At 42.2% G+C, this 26055-nt stretch overlaps 1 protein-coding gene across 1 annotated transcript in view; it reads left to right on the plus strand.

Annotated features, from left to right (window-relative positions):
• The window catches only part of LOC142750236 (A.superbus venom factor 1-like), an 88673-nt gene that overhangs the window by 39173 nt on the left and 23445 nt on the right, over window positions 1-26055 (plus strand). Inside the window, exons 12-26 of the mRNA XM_075859178.1 lie at window positions 712-924; window positions 1008-1208; window positions 6047-6208; window positions 7687-7816; window positions 11863-11928; window positions 12390-12596; window positions 13884-14043; window positions 14952-15037; window positions 16140-16279; window positions 18263-18475; window positions 24235-24301; window positions 24493-24582; window positions 24995-25198; window positions 25279-25354; window positions 25757-25916. Of these exons, the coding sequence (XP_075715293.1) occupies window positions 712-924; window positions 1008-1208; window positions 6047-6208; window positions 7687-7816; window positions 11863-11928; window positions 12390-12596; window positions 13884-14043; window positions 14952-15037; window positions 16140-16279; window positions 18263-18475; window positions 24235-24301; window positions 24493-24582; window positions 24995-25198; window positions 25279-25354; window positions 25757-25916 (2175 nt within the window). The remainder of the gene's footprint in view (window positions 1-711; window positions 925-1007; window positions 1209-6046; window positions 6209-7686; window positions 7817-11862; window positions 11929-12389; window positions 12597-13883; window positions 14044-14951; window positions 15038-16139; window positions 16280-18262; window positions 18476-24234; window positions 24302-24492; window positions 24583-24994; window positions 25199-25278; window positions 25355-25756; window positions 25917-26055) is intronic.

Below are 26055 nucleotides of genomic sequence, written 5' to 3' on the forward strand. Positions count from 1 at the left end.
AGTATTATAGCAGTTATTTACTTGTATATAGGGAACAGTATTATAGTAGTTATGATCTTTTATATAGGAGGCAGTATTATAGTAGTTATATACTTGTACATAGAGTCAATATTATAGTAGTTATATTCTTGTACATAGGGGGCAGTATTATAGTAGTTATATTCTTGTACATAGCTGGCAGTATTATAGTAACTATATTCTTGTATATAGGGACAGTATTACAGTAGTTATATTCTTGTATACAATTATAGTACTTTATTTTCATGTCCATCGAGCAGTGATATAGTAGTTATATTCTTGTACATAGGGAGTAGTATTATAGTAGTTATATTCTTGTATATAGGAGGCAGTGTTATAGTAGTTGTATACTTGTACATAGGGGGCAGTATTATAGTAGTTATATTCTTGTACATAGGAGCAGTATTATAGTAGTTATATTCTTATACATAGGGGCAGTAATACAGTAGTTATATTCTTGTATATAGGAGGTAGTATTATAGTAGTTATATTCTTGTACATAGGAGCAGTATTATAGTAGTTATATTCTTGTATATAGGAGGCTGTATTATAGTACTTTATTTTCATGTCCATGGGGCAGTGATATAGTAGTTATTCTACTGTATATAGGAGGCGATACTATAGTAGTTATATTTTTTTTCCATGTTGGATAGTATAACGCATAGTGACTGGAATTGTGTCTGTTTCATCTAGTTCCGAACAAAGGCTGAAGATATTCCTGAGCATAGACAGACAACCGCCATATTGACCTTGAAGGCTTACAAACCACAACAGGGATCACAGAGCTATCTGCATATCAGCGTCCCGTCAACCAAAGTCAGTCCTGGAGATACTCTGCAAATTCAGTTTGTGGTGAAGACCAAGAACTTAAATGTCCAAAAGAGCTTTGACTACATCACCTATATGGTAACACACTGTGTAAATACCAAGAACATCAATAGTCTCATTTGTCTACGCGACACACAGCTAATATTCTGGTCTCTTCTCAGATTCTTAGTAAGGGTCAGGTCATAAAAATGGACCGCCAACCACGAGATCCAGAACAGACTCTTACTGTGATGTCACTGGTGGTCACTGAAAAATACATGCCGTCCTTCCGCATTGTGGCTTATTATACCCTTCCAGGCAATGAGAAAGAGATTGTGTCGGATTCTGTTTGGGTGGACATGGTGAACTCTTGCATTCGACAGGTGAGGAGCAACACTGTAATAAATGGTCTATGGTTGGTTTAATTTGCATTATAGGGTCTAGGGCAGGCAGGAGACATTTAAACAGTTGGGTTACCACCAGGAACCAAACCAAAATCATAAGTACATACTGGAGTACATAGAAGAGAGTGGGCCCCATAAAGTAGATGAAAATAAGCCACATATTATTGTGTCAGGTTTTTCCACCCAGGACAAAAGGGCCTCATGTTTGTTTCCCCCTTTATTGTCGTTTTCATTAACCTTGGTCTAACTTTCCACCACTTTGTTTGCTAATAATATTCTTCTGGAGTGGGAAGTCCTCACTAGCTAATAGCCATAATGGTAAAACCAACCAGGACTGGGTCCCCTCTCTCTAAGAGCCCTATAGCAGCAGCATGGGCTTTTACTGTGATATATAAACCCCTTGCAGATGACTCAATACCTTATTGAATGATCGTGTCACGTTGCGTATGTGGACCCACTGGGCCATACTGCCTTGATGGTATGGCAGCTGGCCAACAGGATGCAGGTCACAGTCTATAGTTCGTATAGTGTACCTGTGGCAGCTCGGACAGTAGTGAGACAGGCTCGGCTGGGACTAGGCATCAGGCAGACGTCAGGCGTGGTGTAGCAGGACAGGCGTGTTATACAGCACAGCACGACTTCAGCTCAACATGGCATTTAACCAGGATAGCACGGGATACAGGATACAGGTAAAGGAATGGGAATCACTGGGAACTGGGAAACACTAGGAGACCATTTGCTTAGACAAACTCTGGGTACGACAACAACGCACAGGCATTGCAGGAAGGGTCTGGGCACTTATTATAGTCCATGGTGCTCATTGGCTAATTTAGTACTAATTTCAGGTGCACGCTGGCCCTTTAAGAGCAGGCATGACCGTGCTCGCGCACCCTACGGGACCCAGCCCGGAGAAGCGGAAGTGAGCGCTGGCGTCTCCTTATGGGGACAAGCGCTCACACTTCCATGGCTGCAGGCGTCAGGAGGTGGGTGAACCTGATGGCCCGCGGCCATGGGCATGACAGTATCCCCCTCTTACGCCCCCTCCTCTTGAGTCCAGAACGAGAGAGAAACTTCTTCAGGAGAATAGGGGCATTGAGGTTCTCTTCTGGCTCCCAGGACCTCTCTTCAGGACCAAACCCCTTCCAATCCACCAAATAAAAGGTTCTTCCACCCATTCTCTTGGTCTCCAGGATCTCCTTTACCTCAAAAGTCTCTGTTGAGCCACTGCAGGAGTAGGAATGTCTTGGAGTAGCGGTTCAAGATCACTGGCTTCAGCAGGGAGACATGGAAGGAGTTTAGGATCTTAAGGGTAGGAGGCAGCCGAAGCGTGTAGGAAACAGGGTTGATTTGTTGCAAAATCTCGAAGGGTCCAAGGAACCTGGGAGCAAACTACGATGGCACCCTCAGCCGGATATTCCTAGAGGACAGCCAGACCTTAGTACCTGGAAGTAACTGGGGAGGCACTCGTCTTCTTGTGTCTGCCTTTCTCTTCATGCGGTCGACCGCCAGCAGATTAGAAGATCGAGTCTGCTGCGAGATCTGTAGAAAGTCCCTGAATGCAGAGTCAGCTGCAGGCAACTGGGACGTAGTGGAAACAGGAAGAGTTATACGAGGGTGTTGATCGTAGATAATGAAGAATGGACTCAGCGGTGGACTCACTAGTATGGTTATTGTAGGAGAACTCAGCCCAGGGAAGCAGCTGCACCCAGTCATCATGCTGCCTGAAGATGAAGTGTCGTAGATAGTTGTCAATAATCTGGTTTATTCTCTCGACTTGACCATTGGACTGGGTAGGTAGGCAGAGGAAAAGTCCAACTTCACACCGAGGAGTACGCAGAGGGCTCTCCAGAACTTCGAGTGAACTGAACCCCCCCGATCCGACACAATATGTAGAGGCAAGCCGTGCAGGCGGAAGATGTGTTGGACGAAGAGATTGGCCAGTCGGGAAGCAGACGGCAGGCCGGTCAGTGGAACGAAATGAGCCATTTTGGAGAATCGGTCCACCACCACCCAGACCGCACTGCAACCAGCCGAGAGAGTCAGGTCTGTGACAAAGTACATAGCAATATGTTGCCAAGGGGCATGGGACACAGGCAACGGCTGGAGCAGGCCTGCCAGTTTGGAGTGGGCAACCTTATTTGCTGCGCACACCGTGCAGGAGGAGACAAAGTCCATTATGTCTTTGGGCAGCGTGGGCCACCAGAACTGACGAGCGATCAGGTCTCGGGTCATACGTGACCTGCCAATTTGGAACTGTGTTCCCAGCGGAGGATTCTTCTTCTGTCTGACAGATGCACAAAAGTCCTCCCCGGGGGAAAGTCTCTAACTTGCAGAGGGTTGACAGGGATGATGCAGAATGGGTTAATGATACTCTGTGGAGACTCCGTAGTGTCCTCTGTCTCGAATGACCTGGACAAGGCATCGGCCCTCACATTCTTGTCGGCCGGACGGTAGTGGAGCTCAAACTAGAACCAGGCAAAGAACAGTGACCACCTGGCCTGACGAGGGCACTCTGGAGATAAGTGAGGTTTTTGTGGTCCGTAAATATCGAGATGGGATGAACTGTGCCCTCTAATAGATGTCTCCACTCCTCCAGAGCCAATTTGATGGCCAGTAACTCCCGATCCCCAATCGAGTAGTTGCGTTCTGCGGAAGAGAAGAGCTTAGAGTAATAGCCACATACCATTAACTTGCCCTTGGAACCTCTCTGGAACAAGAGTGCACCAGCACCGACAGATGAGGCGTACATCTCCAACGAAAACTGTCGAGAAACATCTGGATGATGGAGGATAGAGGCTGATGTGAATGCACTCTTCAGGCTATTAAATGCGGTCTCTGCTTCTGGAGTCCACACCTTGGCGTTCATGCCTTTCTTGGTGAGGTTAGAGATAGAAGATGTCAGTGAGGAGAAGTTTGGAATGAACTATCTGTAGAAATTGGCGAATGCCAGGAAGCGCTGTATGGCCCTCAAGCCTCGAGGGCGTGGCCATTCCAGACTTTACCTTTTCAGGATCCATCTTGAGACCTTGATTCGAGATGATGTAGCCCAGGAAGGGTAGAGCATCTTTCTTAAATACACACTTCTCCAACTTGGCGTACAGGCGATTATCCGATAAACCGTAGCAAAACATGACGAACATGTCTCCGATGAGTCATTGGATCTGGAGAAAAAATCAAGATGTCATCAAGACAGTCCACAACACAAACATAGAGGAGGATGCGGAAGATGTCATTAACGAACTCCTGGAAGACTGCGGGAGCATTACACAGGCCGAAGGGCATTACTAGATATTCATAGTGTCCGTCACAGGTGTTAAATGCAGTCTCCCATTCGTCACCCTGGCAAATCCGGATTAGGTTGTAAGCCCCACGCAGGTCTAGTTTAGAAAAAATCTTGGCACCACATATATGATCAAACAGTTCAGAGATCAATGGCACCGGATACCTATTTCTTACCGTGATCTGGTTGAGACCCCGGTAGTCGATGCAAGGATGCAGAGAACCATCCTTTTTCTTGACGAAGAAGAACCTGGCTACTGCCGGGAAGGAAGACTTCCATATGAAGCCCCTCTCCAAGTTCTCTTTAACATAGGCGGACATGGACAGAGTCTCTGGCAAGGAGAGATGATATACCCTACCACGGGGAAGGGAAGCACCAGGGACTAGGTTGATAAGACAGTCATACGCCCGGTGTGAGGGCAGCATCTTCGCCTCTTTCTTGCTGAAGACGTCCGCAAATGCAGAATAATAACCAGGCAATCCTGCCAAGGACCGAGGCAAAGGAGGCTGAGCCAAACAAATCTGTACCAGGCAACGGTTGAGACACTCGGAGCCCCACTGGAGAACCTCTCCAGAATTCCAGTCCAGGACTGGGGCATGTAATCAGAGCCAAGGCAGACCCAGCAGCACGGGGTTAACGGCCTTGGGCAGGAAAAAGAATGAGAGGAGCTTGGAGTGGAGGGCTCTTACTTGTAGCCTTAGCGGCTTGGTCACAGCTATAACTGTGTCTGGCAGAGGTAGTTCATTTACAGATGCAACCATTAACGGCCTCTCCAGAGAGGTAGTGGGCAATTGAAGAAGATCCACCAGGTCTCTACGAATGAAATTAGCAGCGGATCCAGAGTTCAGATATGCAGAGACCCGATGCGTTTTCTCGCCGGACACTATGGTCACGGGAATGGACAATTTAGACGAAAGTCCTTCTTTACCCAAGGTTGTCTCTCCCACCAACCCTAGGCTCTGAGGCATTTGGGGACACAGACGCACAAGATGGCCTCCAAGGCCGCAATATAGACAGAGTCCCGAGATGCGTCTGCATTGTCTCTCCTTGGTAGATAGCTTAAACTGGTCCGTCCTTACCGACACAATAGGAGGATCGGCATTGGAGGACAGCAGGGGTTGCTGCATACTAGGGACCGGACTAGAAGACCTCCCTCCTGACAAGCTTCTTGGAGCTGTTCTCGGATCCTTATATCAATCCGGGCGGCCAGAAGGATGAGGTCATCCAGGGTAGACGGTAGATCTCGGGCGGCAAGCTCGTCCTTAATCTTAGGAGACAGTCCCTGCCAGAATGTAGCCACCAGGGCCTCATTGTTCCACAACAGTTCGACCAGCGCTCACAGTTCCATGGCTGCGGGCGCCAGGAGGTGAGTGAGCCTGATGGCCTGCGCCCATGGGCATAACAGATTGTTTTGGTTCATGAAAGTAGGAGTAGGTAGACAACCAAATCAGCAAGTAATATGGGAATAAACATCGAGGTATGTGATTAATTTATTGTAAGATAATTAAATGTAGGTTTCATTTGTCCTTTCCTGCAGCTTGACTTATCTCCGGATCCAAGCAAAATAGTCCTAGATCCTCAACCAGGAACCGTTGTGCCAATGAAAATAACAGGAGAACCTGGAGCCAATGTTGGACTGGTGGCTGTGGACAAAGCCGTATTCGTTCTGAACAAGAAGAATAGGATGTCACAGGACAAGGTTAGACATCTAACACTGGTGATGAAGGCTCCTAAATTCCCTAATACATGTAAAGCCTTCTCAAATATTTTATACTTTCATAGAAAGTTGGGTGACAACCAATAAATCTCTAAATGTGAATCTGCCTAGATTTTCAAGGATACATCACCCATGTCTATAGTAGTGCATATCTTAGAAAATCGAGTGGAATTGCCTATGGGGAATCTGTAAGGTGTGCCCAAGGAGAACAGTCATGGACGCATGTTTCCATGCTCATGTAGTTGTAAAAGATGTACATAAATATGTTGTTCACTGACATTTTTCCAGGCAGGAAAGAAGAACAAACAAACTGAGAGCTCTGTGTAAACCTTCTGTATTAAGCTGGCCATACATTTTAGATAGCTATCGGCGGAACACATCGGCCGACAGCTATTCCTCCGGACCCCCCGTCTCAGCTGAGCTTGCAGGTGTTTTCAATAGAGATAAAGAAGTAATCCACTCCCAGACACCTCTAGCAACGGCCTACCTCCCTACAATCAAAGGTACCGGGCATGTTGAAATCCAACGGCCCGATCCTTATCTCCCTGATATCTGCCGTCAGGGCAGGGTCAAGACAAGGCCATACACATTAAATGATTGTCTAGTCCTGCTGAAATCATTGGATTCGGACAACATTTATTTAACGTGTGACAAATTGTTTAATTTTGAAACTATTCATTGAAAAGTTTGGCGGTTATTTCAGGCAGTCAACAATATGGTGGCGAGGAATTACCGCCCTTGTATGCCATGATGCTTGGTGTTAGGATACAAAGCCTCATGGCTAAGTAGATAAGAGGCGTGGTGAACGCGAGATCACGTGTATGTGGGTGGAGTTCTAGAGCCAACGAAAACGGGGGGTTTCCTGCCAGCGGGGTTGCTGAGCTGAGTGTTGCTGACACTGCCAAGTGTTACTGATATGTCACTAGCTGTGGCTGTAGGATTTTCCGCTGGTCCTTGACCGCAAGAAGGGTGCTGTGTGCTTCCCAGAGAGGGAGAGAAACTGACGGTGGGTCTGAGACTGCTGGTGCCGCAACCATGAGTGAGAACTGAGGTGGAAGGGCAATGACCGGAGAGAAACTGCCTGACGTGACAGGCAGCATGAGAAAAAGCAAGAAAGATAGAGCTTTGCCGTTACATAAAAGTATTTATCGCAACTGCCAGCCTGTACAACTGTGTAACCAAGTGTGAACCTCTGCTTGAGAACCGATACGCTTAAGCTCGTTGCCTCTGAGAAGTAAAACCAGTTGGAGTTGAGTAAACAAAGTGGACTGTGTTATCTGTTCTACTCCATTTTCCTTGCGGGCGGTTAACATTAGACCTCTTGCCTACAAGAGCCTGGTCCGGTACCATTACAGATCTAATGGCTGCAGTATTGGTTATCACAAAACTTTCTACTCGCAAATTTGTACCTGAACACACTGTATTTTGAAAAACACATTGTATTTTTTACTTCTCCTAAGGTATGGGAGGAGGTGGAGAAGAGTGATCTTGGATGTACCTCAGGCGGTGGCATGGACAATGCAGGGGTTTTTACAGATGCTGGTCTCTCAGTGGAATCCAACATGGGCCTTACAAATCCAACCCGAATAGGTAAAGTTTGGAAAAAAAAAATGTTGTGGAAAGAACCCTCCAGGTAAATCTGATACACTGTGTTACGCCTATTGCCGAGCCTGAGAAGTGCATGGCATAGGGATTCGAAGATAACCAAAGAGAGAACGCCTATGTCATGTACCTCCCCCATTAGACCATGCACTAAGCATAATAACGCGTATCAGTTCTTCCTGGAGGGTTCCTTCAAAAAAGTTGCATACCTAACCTACTTGTAACCGCGTCTGACTGTAGTACTAATCTAGCATTGAGAGAATTGAGGGCAGATAAGGGGCAAGACCTGGCAGTACTCAAACCATATGTTCATCTACCCTTTAATTTATTACAAAAAGTGACTAAATCTCACCACAAATCCCAACCAATCATAAATGTTTCCTGCTGAAATTCCCCTCTTATACACATAAAAATGGTTTGTACACAAAAATAACAACACAAAAATATATCAATGAATAGGAGCTAAACGGTAACTTAGATCATTAATACATACATCAGAATATTCCAAAAAAATAACCCTTTAGGAAGTCTATTGTTTAAGCTAAGAATCCAAAAAGATTTCCTGTTCAGTAAATCGCTACTTCAATTTGCCCTTCTGCTTTAATTTTTGCACACAATATCCCATTTTATTTGATAGTATGGTACGGACGTTACATAGACGACCACTTGTTGGTCTGGGGCGGAATTGTGGCGTCTGTGCCTTAGTTTATGTACTATATAAATAATAACCAGGTGAAGTTTACTGGCATGCCCCATTCTAAAACAGCCAATTTTTTGGAATTATTTTGGTGAAAAATTGCCAGTTAAGCAAGGTACATCCTTACATACCCACACACACCATTATGTTTATTTCATATGGAGGAATTTATTTTTCGTAAACCCCTAGCGTTTTCCCAAGAACTACAGATCTCAATCAACAAAAATGGGTGGAACCTTTAAAAGATTACTTTTATTGTCATAAATATCTATGAAATGTTCATATGAATGACACCATACGTGTTAGTTGCAAATGTATACGCAAGAAAATCCAAACAAAAAAGGACTATCTCCCACAACGAAGAAAGATGGTGAACGTACAGGTAAAATAGTATCACAAAAAGTTGGAAAATTCTTACGAGTCTTTGCAGGTCGCCAATATTTCCAACAAGATAATGTTCCGTTTTAAACAGTAAGGCCCCATGCACTTGACCGTATTTTTCATCCATAATTACGGACCGTAATTACAGACCCATTCATTTCTATTGTCCACTGGCACCTTTTCATATTTTTACAAATGGGTGTCCGTGCTGAAAAAGTTATAGAACCTGTCCTATGTCCGTAATTACGGCACGGACTCTCCCATAGAAGCCTATGGGCGCATCCGTAAATACGGGCGGCTACGGATGTGCATCTGTAAACCGTCCCTGATTACGGATGCGTTGCTATGCAACATGTTGGTGACATCATTTGCAGCCTCCCTCTTTTTTTTACGTATCCGTATACATTGATCAAATACGGATGCATTACGAACCGTATTTGCGGATAACGTTCCGTATATATGGATAAAATACAGATGACTACAGATCCGTATTTACGGACAGTATTTACGGATAGATGAAAATACGGTCGTGTGCATGGGGACTAAGAGTGGGACGTAACTGTCCTTATTACGCCCCAGAAGGGCTGTAGCTGCCCTAAACTGCCTATAATACAGGGTACCTGCTCCGATAGGAACCTTAATCCTCACTCAAAGAAGCCCTAAAAACTTCCTTAACTAAAAATAGGTCATTCCTGTCTTGACAGGTTTCCTCCAGAAGTCAGCTCTGGATTCATCAGGGGGCATCTAATGATGAAGATACAGTGTTTTGATGTTCGACTTTATTAGTCAACAGGGTATACGATAGGCATTATCAATAAGTTGGTGTTGTGCATGGTCCAATATGCACGTGTAGGACCCCCTCCCTATCAATGCCACATCGGGATTGCATCATAATATCATCCCGTGGTGTGAAAGTCCTCCCGTACAGGGCAGTACTGCTCACAGGGTTCCGGGGCCGCCAGAGTGACTGTTTCATAACAGTAGTCTGGAGCATTTCAGGTTTTTTGGTATTAAATAGGTTAATAATCCAAGGAAAAGGGGAAATTGGAGTAGGATTCTACTGAACAGAAAAGCTTTCTGGATTTTAAGCTTAGATAGTAGTAAATTTTAGAAACGATTTGATGTTTGTGTATATATACAGTGAAGGAAATAAGTATTGATCCCTTGCTGATTTTGTAAGTTTGCCCACTGTCAAAGACATGAACAGTCTAGAATTTTTAGGCTAGGTTAATTTTACCAGTGAGAGATAGATTATATAAAAAAAAAAAAAAAGAAAATCACATTGTCAAAATGATATATATTTATTTGCATTGTGCACAGAGAAATAAGTATTTGATTCCTTTGGCAAACAAGACTTAATACTTGGTGGCAAAACCCTTGTTGGCAAGCACAGCAGTCAGATGTTTTTTGTAGTTGATGATGAGGTTTGCACACACGTTAGATGGAATTTTGGCCCACTCCTCTTTGCAGATCATCTGTAAATCATTAAGATTTCGAGGCTGTCGCTTGGCAACTCGGATCTTCAGCTCCCTCCATAAGTTTTCGATGGGATTAAGGTCTGGAGACTGGCTAGGCCACTCCATGGCCTTAATGTGCTTCTTTTTGAGCCACTCCTTTGTTGCCTTGGCTGTATGTTTCGTGTCATTGTCGTGCTGGAAGACCCAGCCACGAGCCATTTTTAATGTCCTGGTGGAGGGAAGGAGGTTGTCACTCAGGATTTGACGGTACATGGCTCCATCCATTCTCCCATTGATGCGGTGAAGTAGTCCTGTGCCCTTAGCAGAGAAACACCCCCAAAACATAATGTTTCCACCTCCATGCTTGACAGTGTGGACGATGTTCTTTGGGTCATATGCAGCATTTCTCTTCCTCCCAACACGGCGAGTTGAGTTAATGCCAAAGAGCTCAATTTTAGTCTCATCTGACCACAGCACCTTCTCACAATCACTCTCAGAATCATCCAGATGTTCATTTGCAAACTTCAGACGGGCCTGTACATGTGCCTTCTTGAGCAGGGGGACATTGCGGGCACTGCAGGATTTTAATCCATTACGGCGTAATGTGTTACCAATGGTTTTCTTGGTGACTGTGGTCCCAGCTGCCTTGAGATCATTAACAAGTTCCCCCCGTGTAGTTTTTGGCTGAGCTCTCACCTTCCTCAGGATCAAGGATACCCCACGAGGTGAGATTTTGCATGGAGCCCCAGATCGATGTCGATTGACAGTCATTTTGTATGTCTTCCATTTTCTTACTATTGCACCAACAGTTGTCTCCTTCTCACCCAGCATCTTACTTATGGTTTTGTAGCCCATTCCAGCCTTGTGCAGGTCTATGATCTTGTCCCTGACATCCTTAGAAAGCTCTTTGGTCTTGCCCATGTTGTAGAGGTTAGAGTCAGACTGATGAATTGAGTCTGTGGACAGGAGTCTTTTATACAGGTGACCATGTAAGACAGCTGTCTTTAATGCAGGCACCAAGTTGATTTGGAGCGTGTAACTGGTCCGGAGGAGGCTGAACTCTTAATGGTTGGTAGGGGATCAAATACTTATTTCTCTGTGCACAATGCAAATAAATATATAGCATTTTGACTATGTGATTTTCTTTTTTTTTTTTATATAATCTATCTCTCACTGGTAAAATTAACCTAGCCTAAAAATTCTAGACTGTTCATGTCTGACAGTGGGCAAACTTACAAAATCAGCAAGGGATCAAATACTTATTTCCTTCACTGTATATGTATGTATATATATATATATATATATATATATATATATATATATATATATATATACGATCAAAACTTTTCCTTTGTGGCTATAAATGTCTGAGATGGGAGAAGGCCTTTATGGAAGAGATGCCCTTTAAGGAGTATCAGCCCTTTAAAATAGTGCCTGTGTTGTAGTGTAGTTTGTAAGCTTTTTTCTTTTAACTTTTTTCACAAATTTTTTATCTACAGAGTTGAGCTGTCAAGTACCTCAGAGAAGAAAACGGTCTCTGCCCCCTGGAGCAAAAGCTGATAAAGGTATTTTTCTAGTATTTAAAAAAAAAAGAGGCCACAGAAGATCTTTGAGGTTTTTCACATTCTTGTGCTGCACTAGGCACTATGTAAAGGACAGATGATAAAAGAGGTGACAGGCAGTAATGTATACAGATGACGGGGACAAATAGCAAAGATAAAAATGTGGTGCCTTTCAGCAGCTACTTGACACCAGCACTCTCCTGACCACCCATGATGGGAAATCTTGGTTCCTCATCCCTTTTATTAATGACTCGAGTATATTTTCTATTTCTATCTTTACTAACATTGAGGCACCTGTGGCAACCCCCTGTGCAGGTTCTCACGACCCATTATAAATAGATAGAAAAGCAATCAGTAAAGGGCACCCTTGGCAGATAATTGTATCTCTGTTACGTACACCGCTGGTAATAGGCATTGCAAACATGCAAAAAAAAATCTAATTATATCCTCTTTTGCGTCACCAGCACGTGAGTATCAGGATCCCCACCTGCGGAAGTGCTGTGTGGATGGGATGAGAGAAAACCCCATGGGCTACACATGTCAAAAGCGTTCCGAGTTTGTCTTAGAGGTCGAGGACTGTGTCACAGCTTTCCTGATTTGCTGCAAGTCCATCTTTGAGCCCGAAGTGGCCAAGAAAAAGCTAAACATTGTAAGGAGAGTAAATTCGTTTAGTAAGTATTACTAGTTTAATATTGATGTATTTATTCAGCCATGTGTACGTTAATGCATGGAGTATTGTATTCAGTTTCGGCACCAGTGTATAAGAAGGAAATCTTTACCCTAAGAGAAGTCACACTATGGAACTCTCTGCCACAGGATGTTGTTAAGGGGTCTGGATGACATCATCGGGGCTGGATTATAGCATAGCCAGAAGTAAATAACTTGGGACCTCCACCATTTAGGGTTCTCTACTACCCTATCCCAACCTCGACAAGTCTACTCCGACAGGTTATCTGACATCTGATGGTTGTGCCATTTTTTTCGATGCTGCTCCATGGGTTCTGTATGGCAATATAATGTTGGCACCATGTTTATTGGATTCTTTATTCTTTTGGTACTGAATAGAAGTATTATTTGGGCAGTGTAGGGGCACAATTATTTGGAAAGCATTATGGCAGTACAACTGAAAAGGCAGCTACCCCCCACCAATGCATGTTTAGGGCATCCACCAATCTTGATCAGACCCTACCATGATATTACAGGGTATCTGTACCAGTTGCTGAGATGGGTCATTTACTCAGGGATTGCCATAGTTTTGGAGGAACACATTCTTTAACTCACAATTAGGCCAAGACTCCTACATACGAATGGGCCACTGATTGTGCAAATACGCCAGGTTTCATAGAAAGTAATGTCCTGTTCTATAGAAGGTAATGCCACGTTCCATGGAAAATAAAAATTGATAAATAAAGAACATGAAGTGGCATGAATGTTATATAATCCACATAAAGTAACTCAATTCAAGGGAAACTCCATGGTTGGGCATCACAAGTCTTCGTCTTTATACGCTGCGCTTAGAGACCTTGGCTATATCCAAGGACAACTGGCAACAACCTATGGTTAAACATGATGGAAAGAAGGCAGAAAAGCCATCATATTGTACAAGAACATGTGAAAACTAATATAAAAAGGTCATAAGACAACTAAAACCCATATAGGCTTCATTGTCAGAAGAAGATGAGGAGAGTAAAATAGTATTGGAAGGGACACTAGCACAGACAGCTTCATCATTGTAACATGAGCTTCATTGGTTGCTTGTTCGTCCTTTTCCCCTCAGTTTACATCCGTGTCCATTTTTTCTTCTGTCCATGGAGCAACGTATGATCCTCTGGACTGGAGGAGACAGTTGTATACTATATAGGTCATCCCTTCTGATGTTCTACCTGTGACGTCTCTGATCTCTGATTACTGTTCTATGATCTGAGATGTCTCTCCATCTTATCTTTGACCCCTTTTAGTACATCGTACTTCCGAAGTTATTGAGTCCACAGCATCAGAGAAAGAAAGCCCTAGTGATGATTCCTATGAACAGATGGAACATTTCAACTCTCGCAGCATTTTTTATGAGAGCTGGCTATGGAAGGTGGAGACTCTCCCCACGAGAGCAGATTCGAAAGGGTAAGAATTCCATAAAATTATAGTAATGGAAATATGGGCTGTACTATGTGGACCTTCCATTAATATCCATTCCCATCTTGAACGCTGCTCCCAGCCTTGCCAAAAGTATAGTGAGGGCAAATGAGGCTACTGCCTCAGGTTCCTAACCATTCAGTTCTCTCTGGCTCTTCGCAGACACTTTCACTGTGAGCACTGCTAACAAGAAGAAATCTGGTGCACAGTCACTCCTGAAATAAACTGTGCTGCTGAGAAAATGGCTCCTTCCATTATTAAATATGACCTCTCTCCTCGAAGACATTGCCCCTATCACTTGTCCCTGTCCTCCCTAACATCATCACAAGTGTAGACAGGTCACTGTCTTTCATTATTAATGGGACGGTCATTCTCACCGATATCCGTGGTTGAGCCATGAACATAAGAGATAGAGAAATCTCCAAGTGAAGAAGAAGAAGAAGAGACATGGAGTTTATTGGAATGCAGAAGGCTCTTCATTCTTGAGATTGGCAGGCTTCGACATCATGGACACTGATACCATGGCCGACATCACCACCAGTTGGACCTGGGCAAATGCCAGGGTCTTCTGGGTTTGCAGGACTTATGGTGATCTTGGTAAACTTTCTCTATGTTTGTAAATCTCAAGATGATATAGGCAGGACCCCCGAAATGCGACTCAAGGACCCAAATATACCTGGAGCCAGCAAACACTGATATTATATATTGAAAAAGGACTAGTATTCTTTAGGTCCCATGTACCAGGAACAGCTTTAGTCCATTATATAAATGGTCCTTTTAGACGGCCATAGACATGAGGTATGGCAGTCCATAGATATTACATTGCTGGTAATTGAAATCTATGGCAATAATTTCTGCATTGAGCTCACATTTCTTCTCTATTTTATCTTACACAGGTTTTCATCAAAGATTTTTAATGCCAATTTGCCAGAGTCAATCACCACCTGGGAATTTTTGGCAATCAGCATTTCTCCAAAATCAGGTAAATATCTTAAAAATAGACCAAGTCTATAATAAATGCAAATAAGAACGGATTTGAGAGGCGATGTAGAAAGAGTTTAACTTATATTACATCATTTGCTAAATATGGATGTAAACCCCAATTACCCTTTAAGACATCCAATTTTTGTGTGACTATTCTGTTATTTACCCCAAATTTGAGGGCATCATTATATGACAACCAGTAGAATTGACCTCAATATCCACTAGTAGAGGAACCCACATCGTTAGATAACTGTCAGTAGAAGTGCCCCCATCATTATACAATATATCATGGTGACATGACTATATATCAACATAAGACGTGGCCACATCATTTAAGGGGCTGTCTGGTGTAGAGAACCCATTTTCAAATAAGAATTAGGGAAATTCTGTGGAGGGTCCCCTGTTCAGAACCCTCATCCATCTGCTATATCCTAGAGAAGATACAGAGAGTTTTCTTGCTCTGGAGGACCTAACATATTCATCCATAATTCACACAGTCGATTCATTTTAATGAGAACCATGTAATGCTTAGTTTCACCTGTGGTGGCACTGCAGGGCAATTGAATACCTGCTTCTGGATTCTCCTACGCACACTCCTGATCACTGAGGGTTTTAGCAGCGGGACATCCTGGGATATGCTTATCGTCAGGGAACACTTCTAACAAAAAATAATTGTCCAAAGTGGATAACCCTTTTAAACGCCTTCACATTATTAGTTAGATAGTAGAGGTCCTGACATCCTTAATAGAGGTAGCCCTATAACTAGATACAATCTAATGAGGTGTCCATATTAATAAATACCAACCCAGTACATGTGTCACATCTATTGTGGAGGCACTAACAAATTCCCATATGTCCTCATTACTATAGATTACTATATATATATATATATATATATATATATATATATATATATATATGGGCCGAAAGTGGATTAGTAAGTTGGTTTGGCTGTATATATAATAGTATAGGATTCAGCCCAGAGTTCTCGAAGAATTTAAGTGAATGATGGTCCATGTAAACATGGCCATATGTATCAAGAATGTTAAACCAAGTCCAACGTGTTGATACAAGTAGAGCAACTGTTTGTTGTCCCACAGGAATTTGCGTGGCTAAACCCTATGAAATGCTGGTCAAGAAAAGCTTCTTCATCGATGTTCGGCTTCCATATTCAGTGGTCCGTAATGAGCAACTGGAGATCCGAGCCATCCTGTACAGTTATGTGTCTAAAGAAATCGAGGTAATGCCCAATGAATGGATGAGACACAATATCATAGATAAAAGTGAACTAGTAGGCAATCTATTGAAAGCCCTCTCTGAAAGGTAAAAGAGGCCACAACCTATTCCCTAACATTCCAGGACAGAAGGCCATGCAAGGGTCAAGGAAAAGTGGCTACACTTCTCCGAAGCTTAGGTTGACCATTTGTGTTCTGGAGTCTACTTAGACTTCTGCCCAAGCATCCTCCAGAGCTACAAGTCTAGGTTTGGCTCCCCCAGAAGGAAGTGTCCAGTTGCAGGGGGTTGAGGAACCTGATGGCCACACACACACACACACACACACACACACACCTCCTTGATATTTAGCCAAGCTAGAAGGTCGAGGTCAACACTCCAGCAGTACTTCTGCACCTCCGGCCTTTAGAATTGATTTGGTGGCTGCTTCACCTATAGGACACTAGGACACCTTTAAGCCCTCATCAGTCACCGAGCACTTATGATCTACCATCATATGTAGATCCATTCTACACAATGGCCTTTTGATAACTAATAAGAACAGATACCACACTTGATCTTATCCAACACATGCATTCAACTCTTAGAGCACATCAGCCCCATCCCCAAGCTGCAGAGAGTATTTGATGTGACCCTTCGTAGGTCTACTGAGTGTTTGAGTAGGGTACCATAGGGTAGGGGCAGAAATGATAAAGCAATATTCCAGCCCATTCCATTGGCATGTCAAGGGCCCATTTACTAAATGCAATTACATTCACTATTTCAGAGTTATTAGGACATCTATGAGATGCATTGTCTTCATATCAGTAGAACATCCATATTTGACCAGTTTCATCATTTCGTAGTCGATTAGAAGATAAGGGTTGTGTACAAAAAAATAATCTTCTTAAAAGCTTCCTTAATACTGCCGTTGGTTCTTCGTAGGGTGTAGATCAACACTTTGGCATCAGTGCTCTGTTCCCCATATTGGTATGGTCATAAATACAGAGAGCATATTTATGGGGTTTGACATGAGGTCTTAATAAATTTTGGGGGTCGGAACATTTAGGGGTATTGACTTGGGTGTGAATAAATTTTAAGGTCTGATCTGGGGTCTAAATAAATTTTATGGTCTGATCTTGGGATCTGTATTTACTGTTAGGTTTGGTCTGGGGTTTGATGCCTCCCATCCCCCCATTCTACATTTTCTACTTATATGGCTACTAGCGTGTGTGATACCATTGTCCTAGCATTCTCTGATAATTTGCTAGGACATGCTGGGAGTTGTACTCTCAGAGAATGTGTGCGTTTTTTTCTGCGACTCGGCCTAAGTGTGTGCCCTTACCCTAACTTGGACATGGTAAATGCTCGTGGAACATTTAAAAGTTTGCTATGGGCCCACCATTTTCTAGTTTTGACCCTGGTTCAGATCCGCCTTCAGAAGCAAACATAAGGATCAATCCCTTATAGAATCTGATGAAGAACCTTAGGATTTCTCATAGATAGTAATGTTTCAATTTAGACTTTATGATCCCATCTATACATCCCATCTTGCACCCATCTATTTTTGCCATTAAGTCAAGGAGTACCAGGATATTTAACCAATTAGAGCTTTCCTTGTTGAACCGAAGGACAATATAAAGGATCGGGCCTACTTAAAGGAGTTTTCCTATAATTCATATTTATCACCTATCCACAGGACAGGTGAAAGATATCTAATCGGTGGGGGTCAGACCGCTGGAACCCCCACCAATCACGAGAACAGGCTTACTTTGCCGTTCCGGGGAGCCCCATAGGAATGGAGCGGTAGTGCGCAAGCATGGCCACCGCTCCATTCATTTCTATGGGGCTCCCAGAAACTGCAAGGTAAGCCCGTCCCAGCAGTCGGACCCCAACAAAAAGATATTTATCACCTATCCTGTGGATAAGTGATAAATAATGATTATGGGAAAACCCCTTTAAGGGATGTAAGAAAAAATATTTGTCACTAATAAAATCATACTCCTTCTAGGTACGAGTAGACCTGATATACAACGAGAAGATATGCAGCTCAGCGACACCAGAAGCCAGCTTCCGCCAAGTGGTTAGATTGGCACCCATGGCCTCCCTGGTTCTCCCGTTTGTTATTGTTCCTCTAGAGATTGGGGACATTCAGATAGAAGTGAAAGCATCTGTCAAGGACTATTACCTGACCGATGGAGTGGTAAAACAGCTAAAAGTTGTGGTAAGTCACAAAGACAAATGCAAATGACCTTTCCACCAACACATGTATCCATAACACACCACAAGCAAAGTTAATCACAATTATAACCAAATCAGAAGTAACATTCCAGACCAAAAATGTAAATAGGCTTTTCTAAATACTGCTTCACGTTTAGAAAATCATAACGTAAGATGAAGCAAAAATGTCATAATCATTTTACCCTGTGAGAATCTCCTCTGCTCATTGTTATCCCCTGCTTAGCAAGAACTAACTAAATTATAATACTGCTCCTATGTACAAGAATATAACTACTATAATACTGTTCCTATGTACAAAAGTATAACTACTATAATACTGCCCCTATGTACAAGAATATAACTACTATAATACTGCTCCCTATGTACAAGAATATAACTGCTATAATACTGCCCCTATATACAAGAATATAACTACTATAATACTGCTCCTATATACAAGAATATAACTACTATAATACTGCTCCCTATGTACAAGAATATAACTGCTATAATTATCTTTTTTATTTGAAAACTTGCAACAAATTATTACAATACCTTTGCAATACACTCATAACAGATAAAGAAAATAAACATTTGTCTCTTAATAACATCACAATAATTAAACAAACCATAATATATGAATATTGCTCCAGTATAGATTGTTTCAACTATTTTTCATGATATTATTCTAGACAGTATTACAGGAGAGTTCTTCTTTATTGATGACCGGGCTGCATCGCGCACACCACAGAGGGTACACGGTCACCACATTTATGACGTATAGTGAACCTCTATGATATGAACGGAGTTCGGGGTAGAAGTCTCCATACAGCAGCAAAGAGCTTCACTGTCCCACTAGATGTGGTGACTGCAGGGACACAGCAGGGACATTACTCTGTACATAAGTCTCTTGTATAAAGATGTCATTGGTTTTGTCGTCAGACAGACGCTGGAATATCGCCTGCCGCCTGCTCCTATTCTTCGGACTGTTCACATTGATGGAGGTGATTTTCAGCCTCATCTTGGTTACATGTCTTTCCTACTTTTTTTCCTTCTTCCACTGCTATGTCCTGTAACACCCCATCTTTTGGTGGACATTGGGGGGTCAGCGTCTTCATCCTGAGGTTCGTCATCTGGGTTGTGTGAGGAGACTTGCTCCATCTCTGCTTCTTCTTCCTGGTCATCTTCCCCCAGCGCACAGTAACGTCCCCCAGTTATCGCCAGCACTGGAGACTCCGGTGATTTCTTTGCAGCAGTGATTTTTTTCCTAGAAGAATCATCTGTTTTACTTCTCCTTTTAACCGTCTGAAATCCCTCCTCATCGATACTGGTCGCTGTGGCTGGATCAGCTGGTTTTTTACTGGTCGCTTCGGCTGGCCCAGCTGGTTTTTTACTGGTCGCTGCGGCTGGATCAGCTGGTTCCTTACTGGTGTCGGGCAGATGTTTGGTGACAGAGTGACTGGATATTTTGCTTTTAGCATGACCTCTATTTTCAGTGGCTGGTGACACTTGTGCAGCATCCATAGATGGGACATTCGTCTCTGGAGCAGGGTCTCTGGTACTTTGGCTCACATCCTCGCTGGGACTTCCAGGTTCTGGGGTTGTATCTACACATATGGAGACATCCTCCTGGTCTTCCTCCATGGCTCCTTTAAAGGTCTCCTCCTTATTATGCTCTGCATGCGGACACTCCCGGAATGTATGTCCAGGTCCTAAGCACAGGTTACAGATGACAGGTCCTGTACAATCATCCTTCACATGCCCAAACTGACCACATAGTGAGCACTTAATACGGGAACAGTTGAATGCCAGGTGTCTGCCCCCACATCTATGGCACAGTCGCGGTTGACCAGGGTAGTAACATATGCCTCTCTCCGAGCCCAGGTAGAAGGAGTGCGGCAGATGTCTGGTCACTCCATTCTCCTGAACCAGCTGGATCTTGACAGAATATCCTCCATTCCAGATCTCCTCCTCATCATAGATCTTTGTTGGCAGCCTCTTCACCTCACAATATCTGCTCAACCAGTGCTGCAAATCTGCCAGAGCCACCACCTCAGACTGGAACAGGACGGTGGCAGTGACTACCTGGGGTTTAGTCAGCTGGATGACATGTAGATGCTCCCACATCGCGTGCTCCTTTGTATCATTATAAATACTCCAGAATAAATCTAGACTATATTGCAGCTTGAAACTGATGTCATAATTCCTGCTGGAGGGAACGTGGATCAGAGCGAACACCTCAGAAGCTTTAAACTTCATAAACTCCTTCAACAAAACTTTCCCAATGTAGAGTCTGGAGGGGAGGTTTTCCTCTGGTCCTGAGTACCTGATTCTGACCGCGTTCCTCCTCTGAGGTGGGGGGTTAGTCGGTCTTGTGACGCTGGAGAACAGTCTCCTGTACTGAGGTCTGTCAGCAGGTGGGTCAGGACTGGACCTCTCCTCAGCTGATTGTACTGCAGATCCTCCTGTGTCTGCTCCTGATCGCTGTGTAACCTGCACTCCATTCACTGACACTGCGGACGGCTGAACCTCCAGCACAGGGTCTGCAATGTCCGCCTCAGCCTGAGCCGCTGGTTCATCAGATATCAGACTGTCAATCACCGCGGTGAGCGAGGTCTCACTTATAATGTCAGGACATGAGGCACTTTCTTGCTCACTCCCAGGAGTGCCACTCGCATTTACTTCATCAGTACTGCACATAGAGTCTACTGCAGTTAACCCCTCGTCAGCTGGCACACATTTCTCTGCAGCTTTAGCAGCATTTTTGTTCACTGATTGCACAGACCCCACACATGATGAGAGATGTGATCCTCCAGCCACTGCACACTCATATCTTCCAGGGTTTCCCTGCTCCACAATATTATACACAGTCTTATAGTCAGTGTCTTTTTTTGCAATGATATTTTTTCTCTTCACAGTTTGGGCTCTAGTCTCCCTTTTATTCTCCATTGCCCGGTTCTTTATTTTGGGCACTGTGCATGAGTCTTTCTGCAATCTCTCCTTCAATATCACCAGCTCACGTGTACAAACATCAAGACACTCACATTTCATCAGCTTTGCCTTTGGATCAGTCTCTTGGTTAATTTCAGTTCTCAATTTGCGAACTTGCATTTCCATTTTAAAGATATTTTTCTTTGTCATTTTTTTGCACAATTCACCAACATCATGAGATTCAGTTGACTCACCAGCCACCATTTCCAGATCTTCACCTCCACCATCTCCATGCTGCAGGTCAAACTCCAGACTCTGGGCTTTCCCAGGATCATCAGCCCAGGACCCCTCCCCTCCACCTGGGTCAGAAGCCATGCATAGTCCTAACAGGGAGCTCACAAGCACACGTCTATCCTCTCCTATGGACAAGAATATAACTACTATAATACTGCCCCTATATACAAGAATATAACTATTATAATACTGCCCCTATATACAAGAATATAACTACTATAATACTGCTCCCTATATACAAGAATATAACTACTATAATACTGCTCCCTATATACAAGAATATAACTACTATAATACTGCTCCCTATATACAAGAATATAACTACTATAATACTGTCCCCTATATACAAGAATATAACTACTATAATACTGCCCCTATATACAAGAATTATAACTACTATAATACTGCTCCCTATATACAAGAATATAACTATTATAATACTGCCCCTATATACAAGAATATAACTACTATAATACTGCTCCCTATATACAAGAATATAACTATTATAATACTGCCCCTATATACAAGAATATAACTACTATAATACTGCCCCTATATACAAGAATATAACTACTATAATACTGCCCCTATATACAAGAATATAACTACTATAGTACAGCCCCTATATACAAGAATATAACTACTATAATACTGCCTCCTATATACAAGAATATAACTACTATAATACTGCTCCTATATACAAGAATATAACTACTATAATACTACCCCCTATATACAAGAACATAACTGCTATAATACTGCCCCTATATACAAGAATATAACTACTATAATACTGCTCCTATATACAAGAATATAACTACTATAATACTACCCCTTATATACAAGAATATAACTGCTATAATACTGCCCCTATGTACAAGAATATAACTACTATAATACTGCCTCCTATGTACAAGAATATAACTACTATAATACTGTCCCTATGTACAAGAATATAACTACTATAATACTGCCCCTATATACAAGAATATAACTACTATAATACTGCTCCTATATACAAGAATATAACTACTATAATACTGCTCCTATATACAATATAACTACTATAATACTGCTCCTATGTACAACAATATAACTACTATAATACTGTCCCTATGTACAAGAATATAACTACTATAACACTGCCTCCTATATGCAAGAATATAACTACTATAATACTGCTCCTATATACAAGAATATAACTACTATAATACTGTCACTATATACAAGAATACAACTACTATAATACTGCCCCCTATATACAAGCATATAACTACTATAATACTGCTCCTATATAAAAGAATATAACTACTATAATACTGCTCCTATATGCAAGAATAAAACTACTATAATACTGCCCCTATGTACGGGAATATAACTACTATAATACTGTCCCTATGTACAAGAATATAACTACTATAGCACTGCCTCCTATATACAAGAATATAACTACTATAATACTGCTCCTATATACAAGAATATAACTACTATAATACTGCCCCCTATATACAAGAGTATAACTACTATAATACTGCCCCCTATATACAAGAATATAACTACTATAATACTGCCTCCTATATACAAGAATATAACTACTATAATACTGCTCCTATATACAAGAATATAACTACTATAATACGGCCCCCTATATACAAGAATATAACTACTACAATACTGCCCCCTATATACAAGAATATAACTACTATAATACTGCCCCCTATATACAAGAATATAACTACTATAATACTGCCCCTATATACAAGAATATAACTACTATAATACGGATTCCTCTATACAAGAATATAACTACTATAATACTACTCCTATATACAAGAATATAACTACTATAATACTACCCCCTATATACAAGAATATAACTACTATAATACTGCCCCCTATATACAAGAATATAACTACTATAATACTGCCCCCGATATACAAGAATATAACTACTATAATACTGCCCCCTATATACAAGAATATAACTACTATAATACTGCCCCCGATATACAAGAATATAACTACTATAATACTGCCCCCTATATACAAGAATATAACTACTATAATACTGCCCCCTATATACAAGAATATAACTACTATAATACTGCCCCTATATACAAGAATATAACTACTATAATACTACTCCTATATACAAGAATATAACTACTATAATACTGCCCCCTATATACAAGAATATAACTACTATAATACTGCCCCCTATATACAAGAATATAACTACTATAATACTGCCCCCGATATACAAGAATATAACTACTATAATACTGCCCCCTATATACAAGAATATAACTACTATAATACTGCCCCCGATATACAAGAATATAACTACTATAATACTGCCCCCTATATACAAGAATATAACTACTATAATACTGCCCCCGATATACAAGAATATAACTACTATAATACTGCCCCCTATGTACAAGAATAAAACTGCTATAATACTGATTCCTGAGATGAGACCTCAAGGGCCACTGCTCTATGTGCAAATTTCATTAATATTATTTTATTTGGTCACAGCCAGAAGGAATGAAGATACTTAAAAATATCCAAAGTGTTATCCTGGATCCACTACGCTTAGGGGATGGTGAGATTATCTGGAATTCCAGATCACATCAATCCTTTTATCTCTACAACTTTACTTTGGTTGTCCTCAACTTTTCATTCTTGGTCTCTAATCGTGGTCTCTTCTTTTACTCCTCATTACTTCATCCTTTCTTTATTATGTCTTTTAATACCACTACTTTCAATTATTTCCACCTCTTCCATATCTTACAGTTCCTGGAATCCAGGAATTCATTGTTGACACTGTTCCACCAAATGATATTGTACCCAACACCGAGGCGCAGACCTATGTCAGTGTCAAAGGTAAGAAGTTCAGACATCACATCATTGGTGGGATAAGGGAGGGTCGGGGAGGAATACTTTTTTATCAAGACATAAAGCCAATGTCTAGTCCTAAGGTATTACTCATGAGACAAAGTGTATTACGATAGTAGTTCCAGTCCAAGGTCCCTCGATTTTCCCCTACTGTTGAGGTTATAACTAGGGCTATCTGGTAGTTTTGGCTGTGGACTAGTGAGGTCAATGCTCTTCCCTGACAGCTTCAGGTGGAGGTCGTTCTCATGCCTCATCAATGGGTCGATTGAAAATTGGTCTTGTAGACCCCTTTAGGGTATTGGATCTTGAAAACTTTACGTATGAATAGATTGGTCTTCTTCAGAAAAACTCAGAATCAGTGTTGACCATACCTTCTGACCCTCTAACTCACTTATATCAGGTGGTCTTCTTGGAGAAACGCTGGACAATTCCATCGATGGTGCCAACCTGAAACATCTGATCACCGTGCCATCTGGTTGTGGAGAGCAGAACATGATGAGCATGACCCCAACCGTGATTGCCACCCATTATTTGGACGTCACCAACCAGTGGGAAAAAATTGGAGTGGAACGTCGAGAGGAAGCCATTAAAAACATTAACCAAGGTGAGCGAGGAACCTATGGGGGACAATAAGATTAATGATGGTTTTACCACAACTACATGTATGTAACATATGTATTCCAGGATATGTACAGCAGCTGGTGTACCGGAAACCTGAAAACTCTTATTCCGCCTTTACCAACCGACCTGGGAGCACCTGGTGAGATAGACATAGTCCACCACTTAAAGATGTTCTCTGCTATTTTCTGATTACTATGACCATAAAGGATAAAGAGTACTGCCTGGGCTAAGTACTGCCAAGGTTCCTTATCATAGTGTCAATTCGACCACGACTTGAGGACCTGAGTTATCTGAAACAGACTGGTTGCTATGGACATATATCCATAGCAACCAGTCTATCTCTAATGACATAGGTGGTCATGTCAAATCTGGATTGGCATTATGTTGGCTGCAGAGAAACGGTAACAGTATACTATGCTATACCTCATCTCAGCCTGTGTTATTATTTCCAAAAATAAATGTTGATGGAGAGTCCCTTTAAGTCAACTATAATTAACTGTTTACCTTCTGTGTTCCTCCATCTTTATTTTTTTTACGGCAGGCTCACTGCATACGTGGTGAAGATCTTCTCCTTGGCCTTCAAGTTGGTTCACATAGATAAAGATGTTCTATGTGGTGGCGTCAACTGGCTCCTTACAGAGAAACAGCTACCAAATGGCGCATTCAAGGAGGATGCTGCTGTCATACATGGAGAGATGGTGGTACGTTGGGTATTAGCCCATGGCTGTTACCCTCTTCCCCAGTAAATAAGTCCATGAGTCATCCTCTATTATCAACTAGTTTATAAAAAAAAAATCTGCCATTCTTGAATCTGGGTAATATGGCCGACATTATACCACC

This window comes from Rhinoderma darwinii, chromosome 3 (assembly GCF_050947455.1).
Source record: "Rhinoderma darwinii isolate aRhiDar2 chromosome 3, aRhiDar2.hap1, whole genome shotgun sequence".
Classification (NCBI taxonomy): Eukaryota; Metazoa; Chordata; class Amphibia; order Anura; family Rhinodermatidae; genus Rhinoderma; species Rhinoderma darwinii.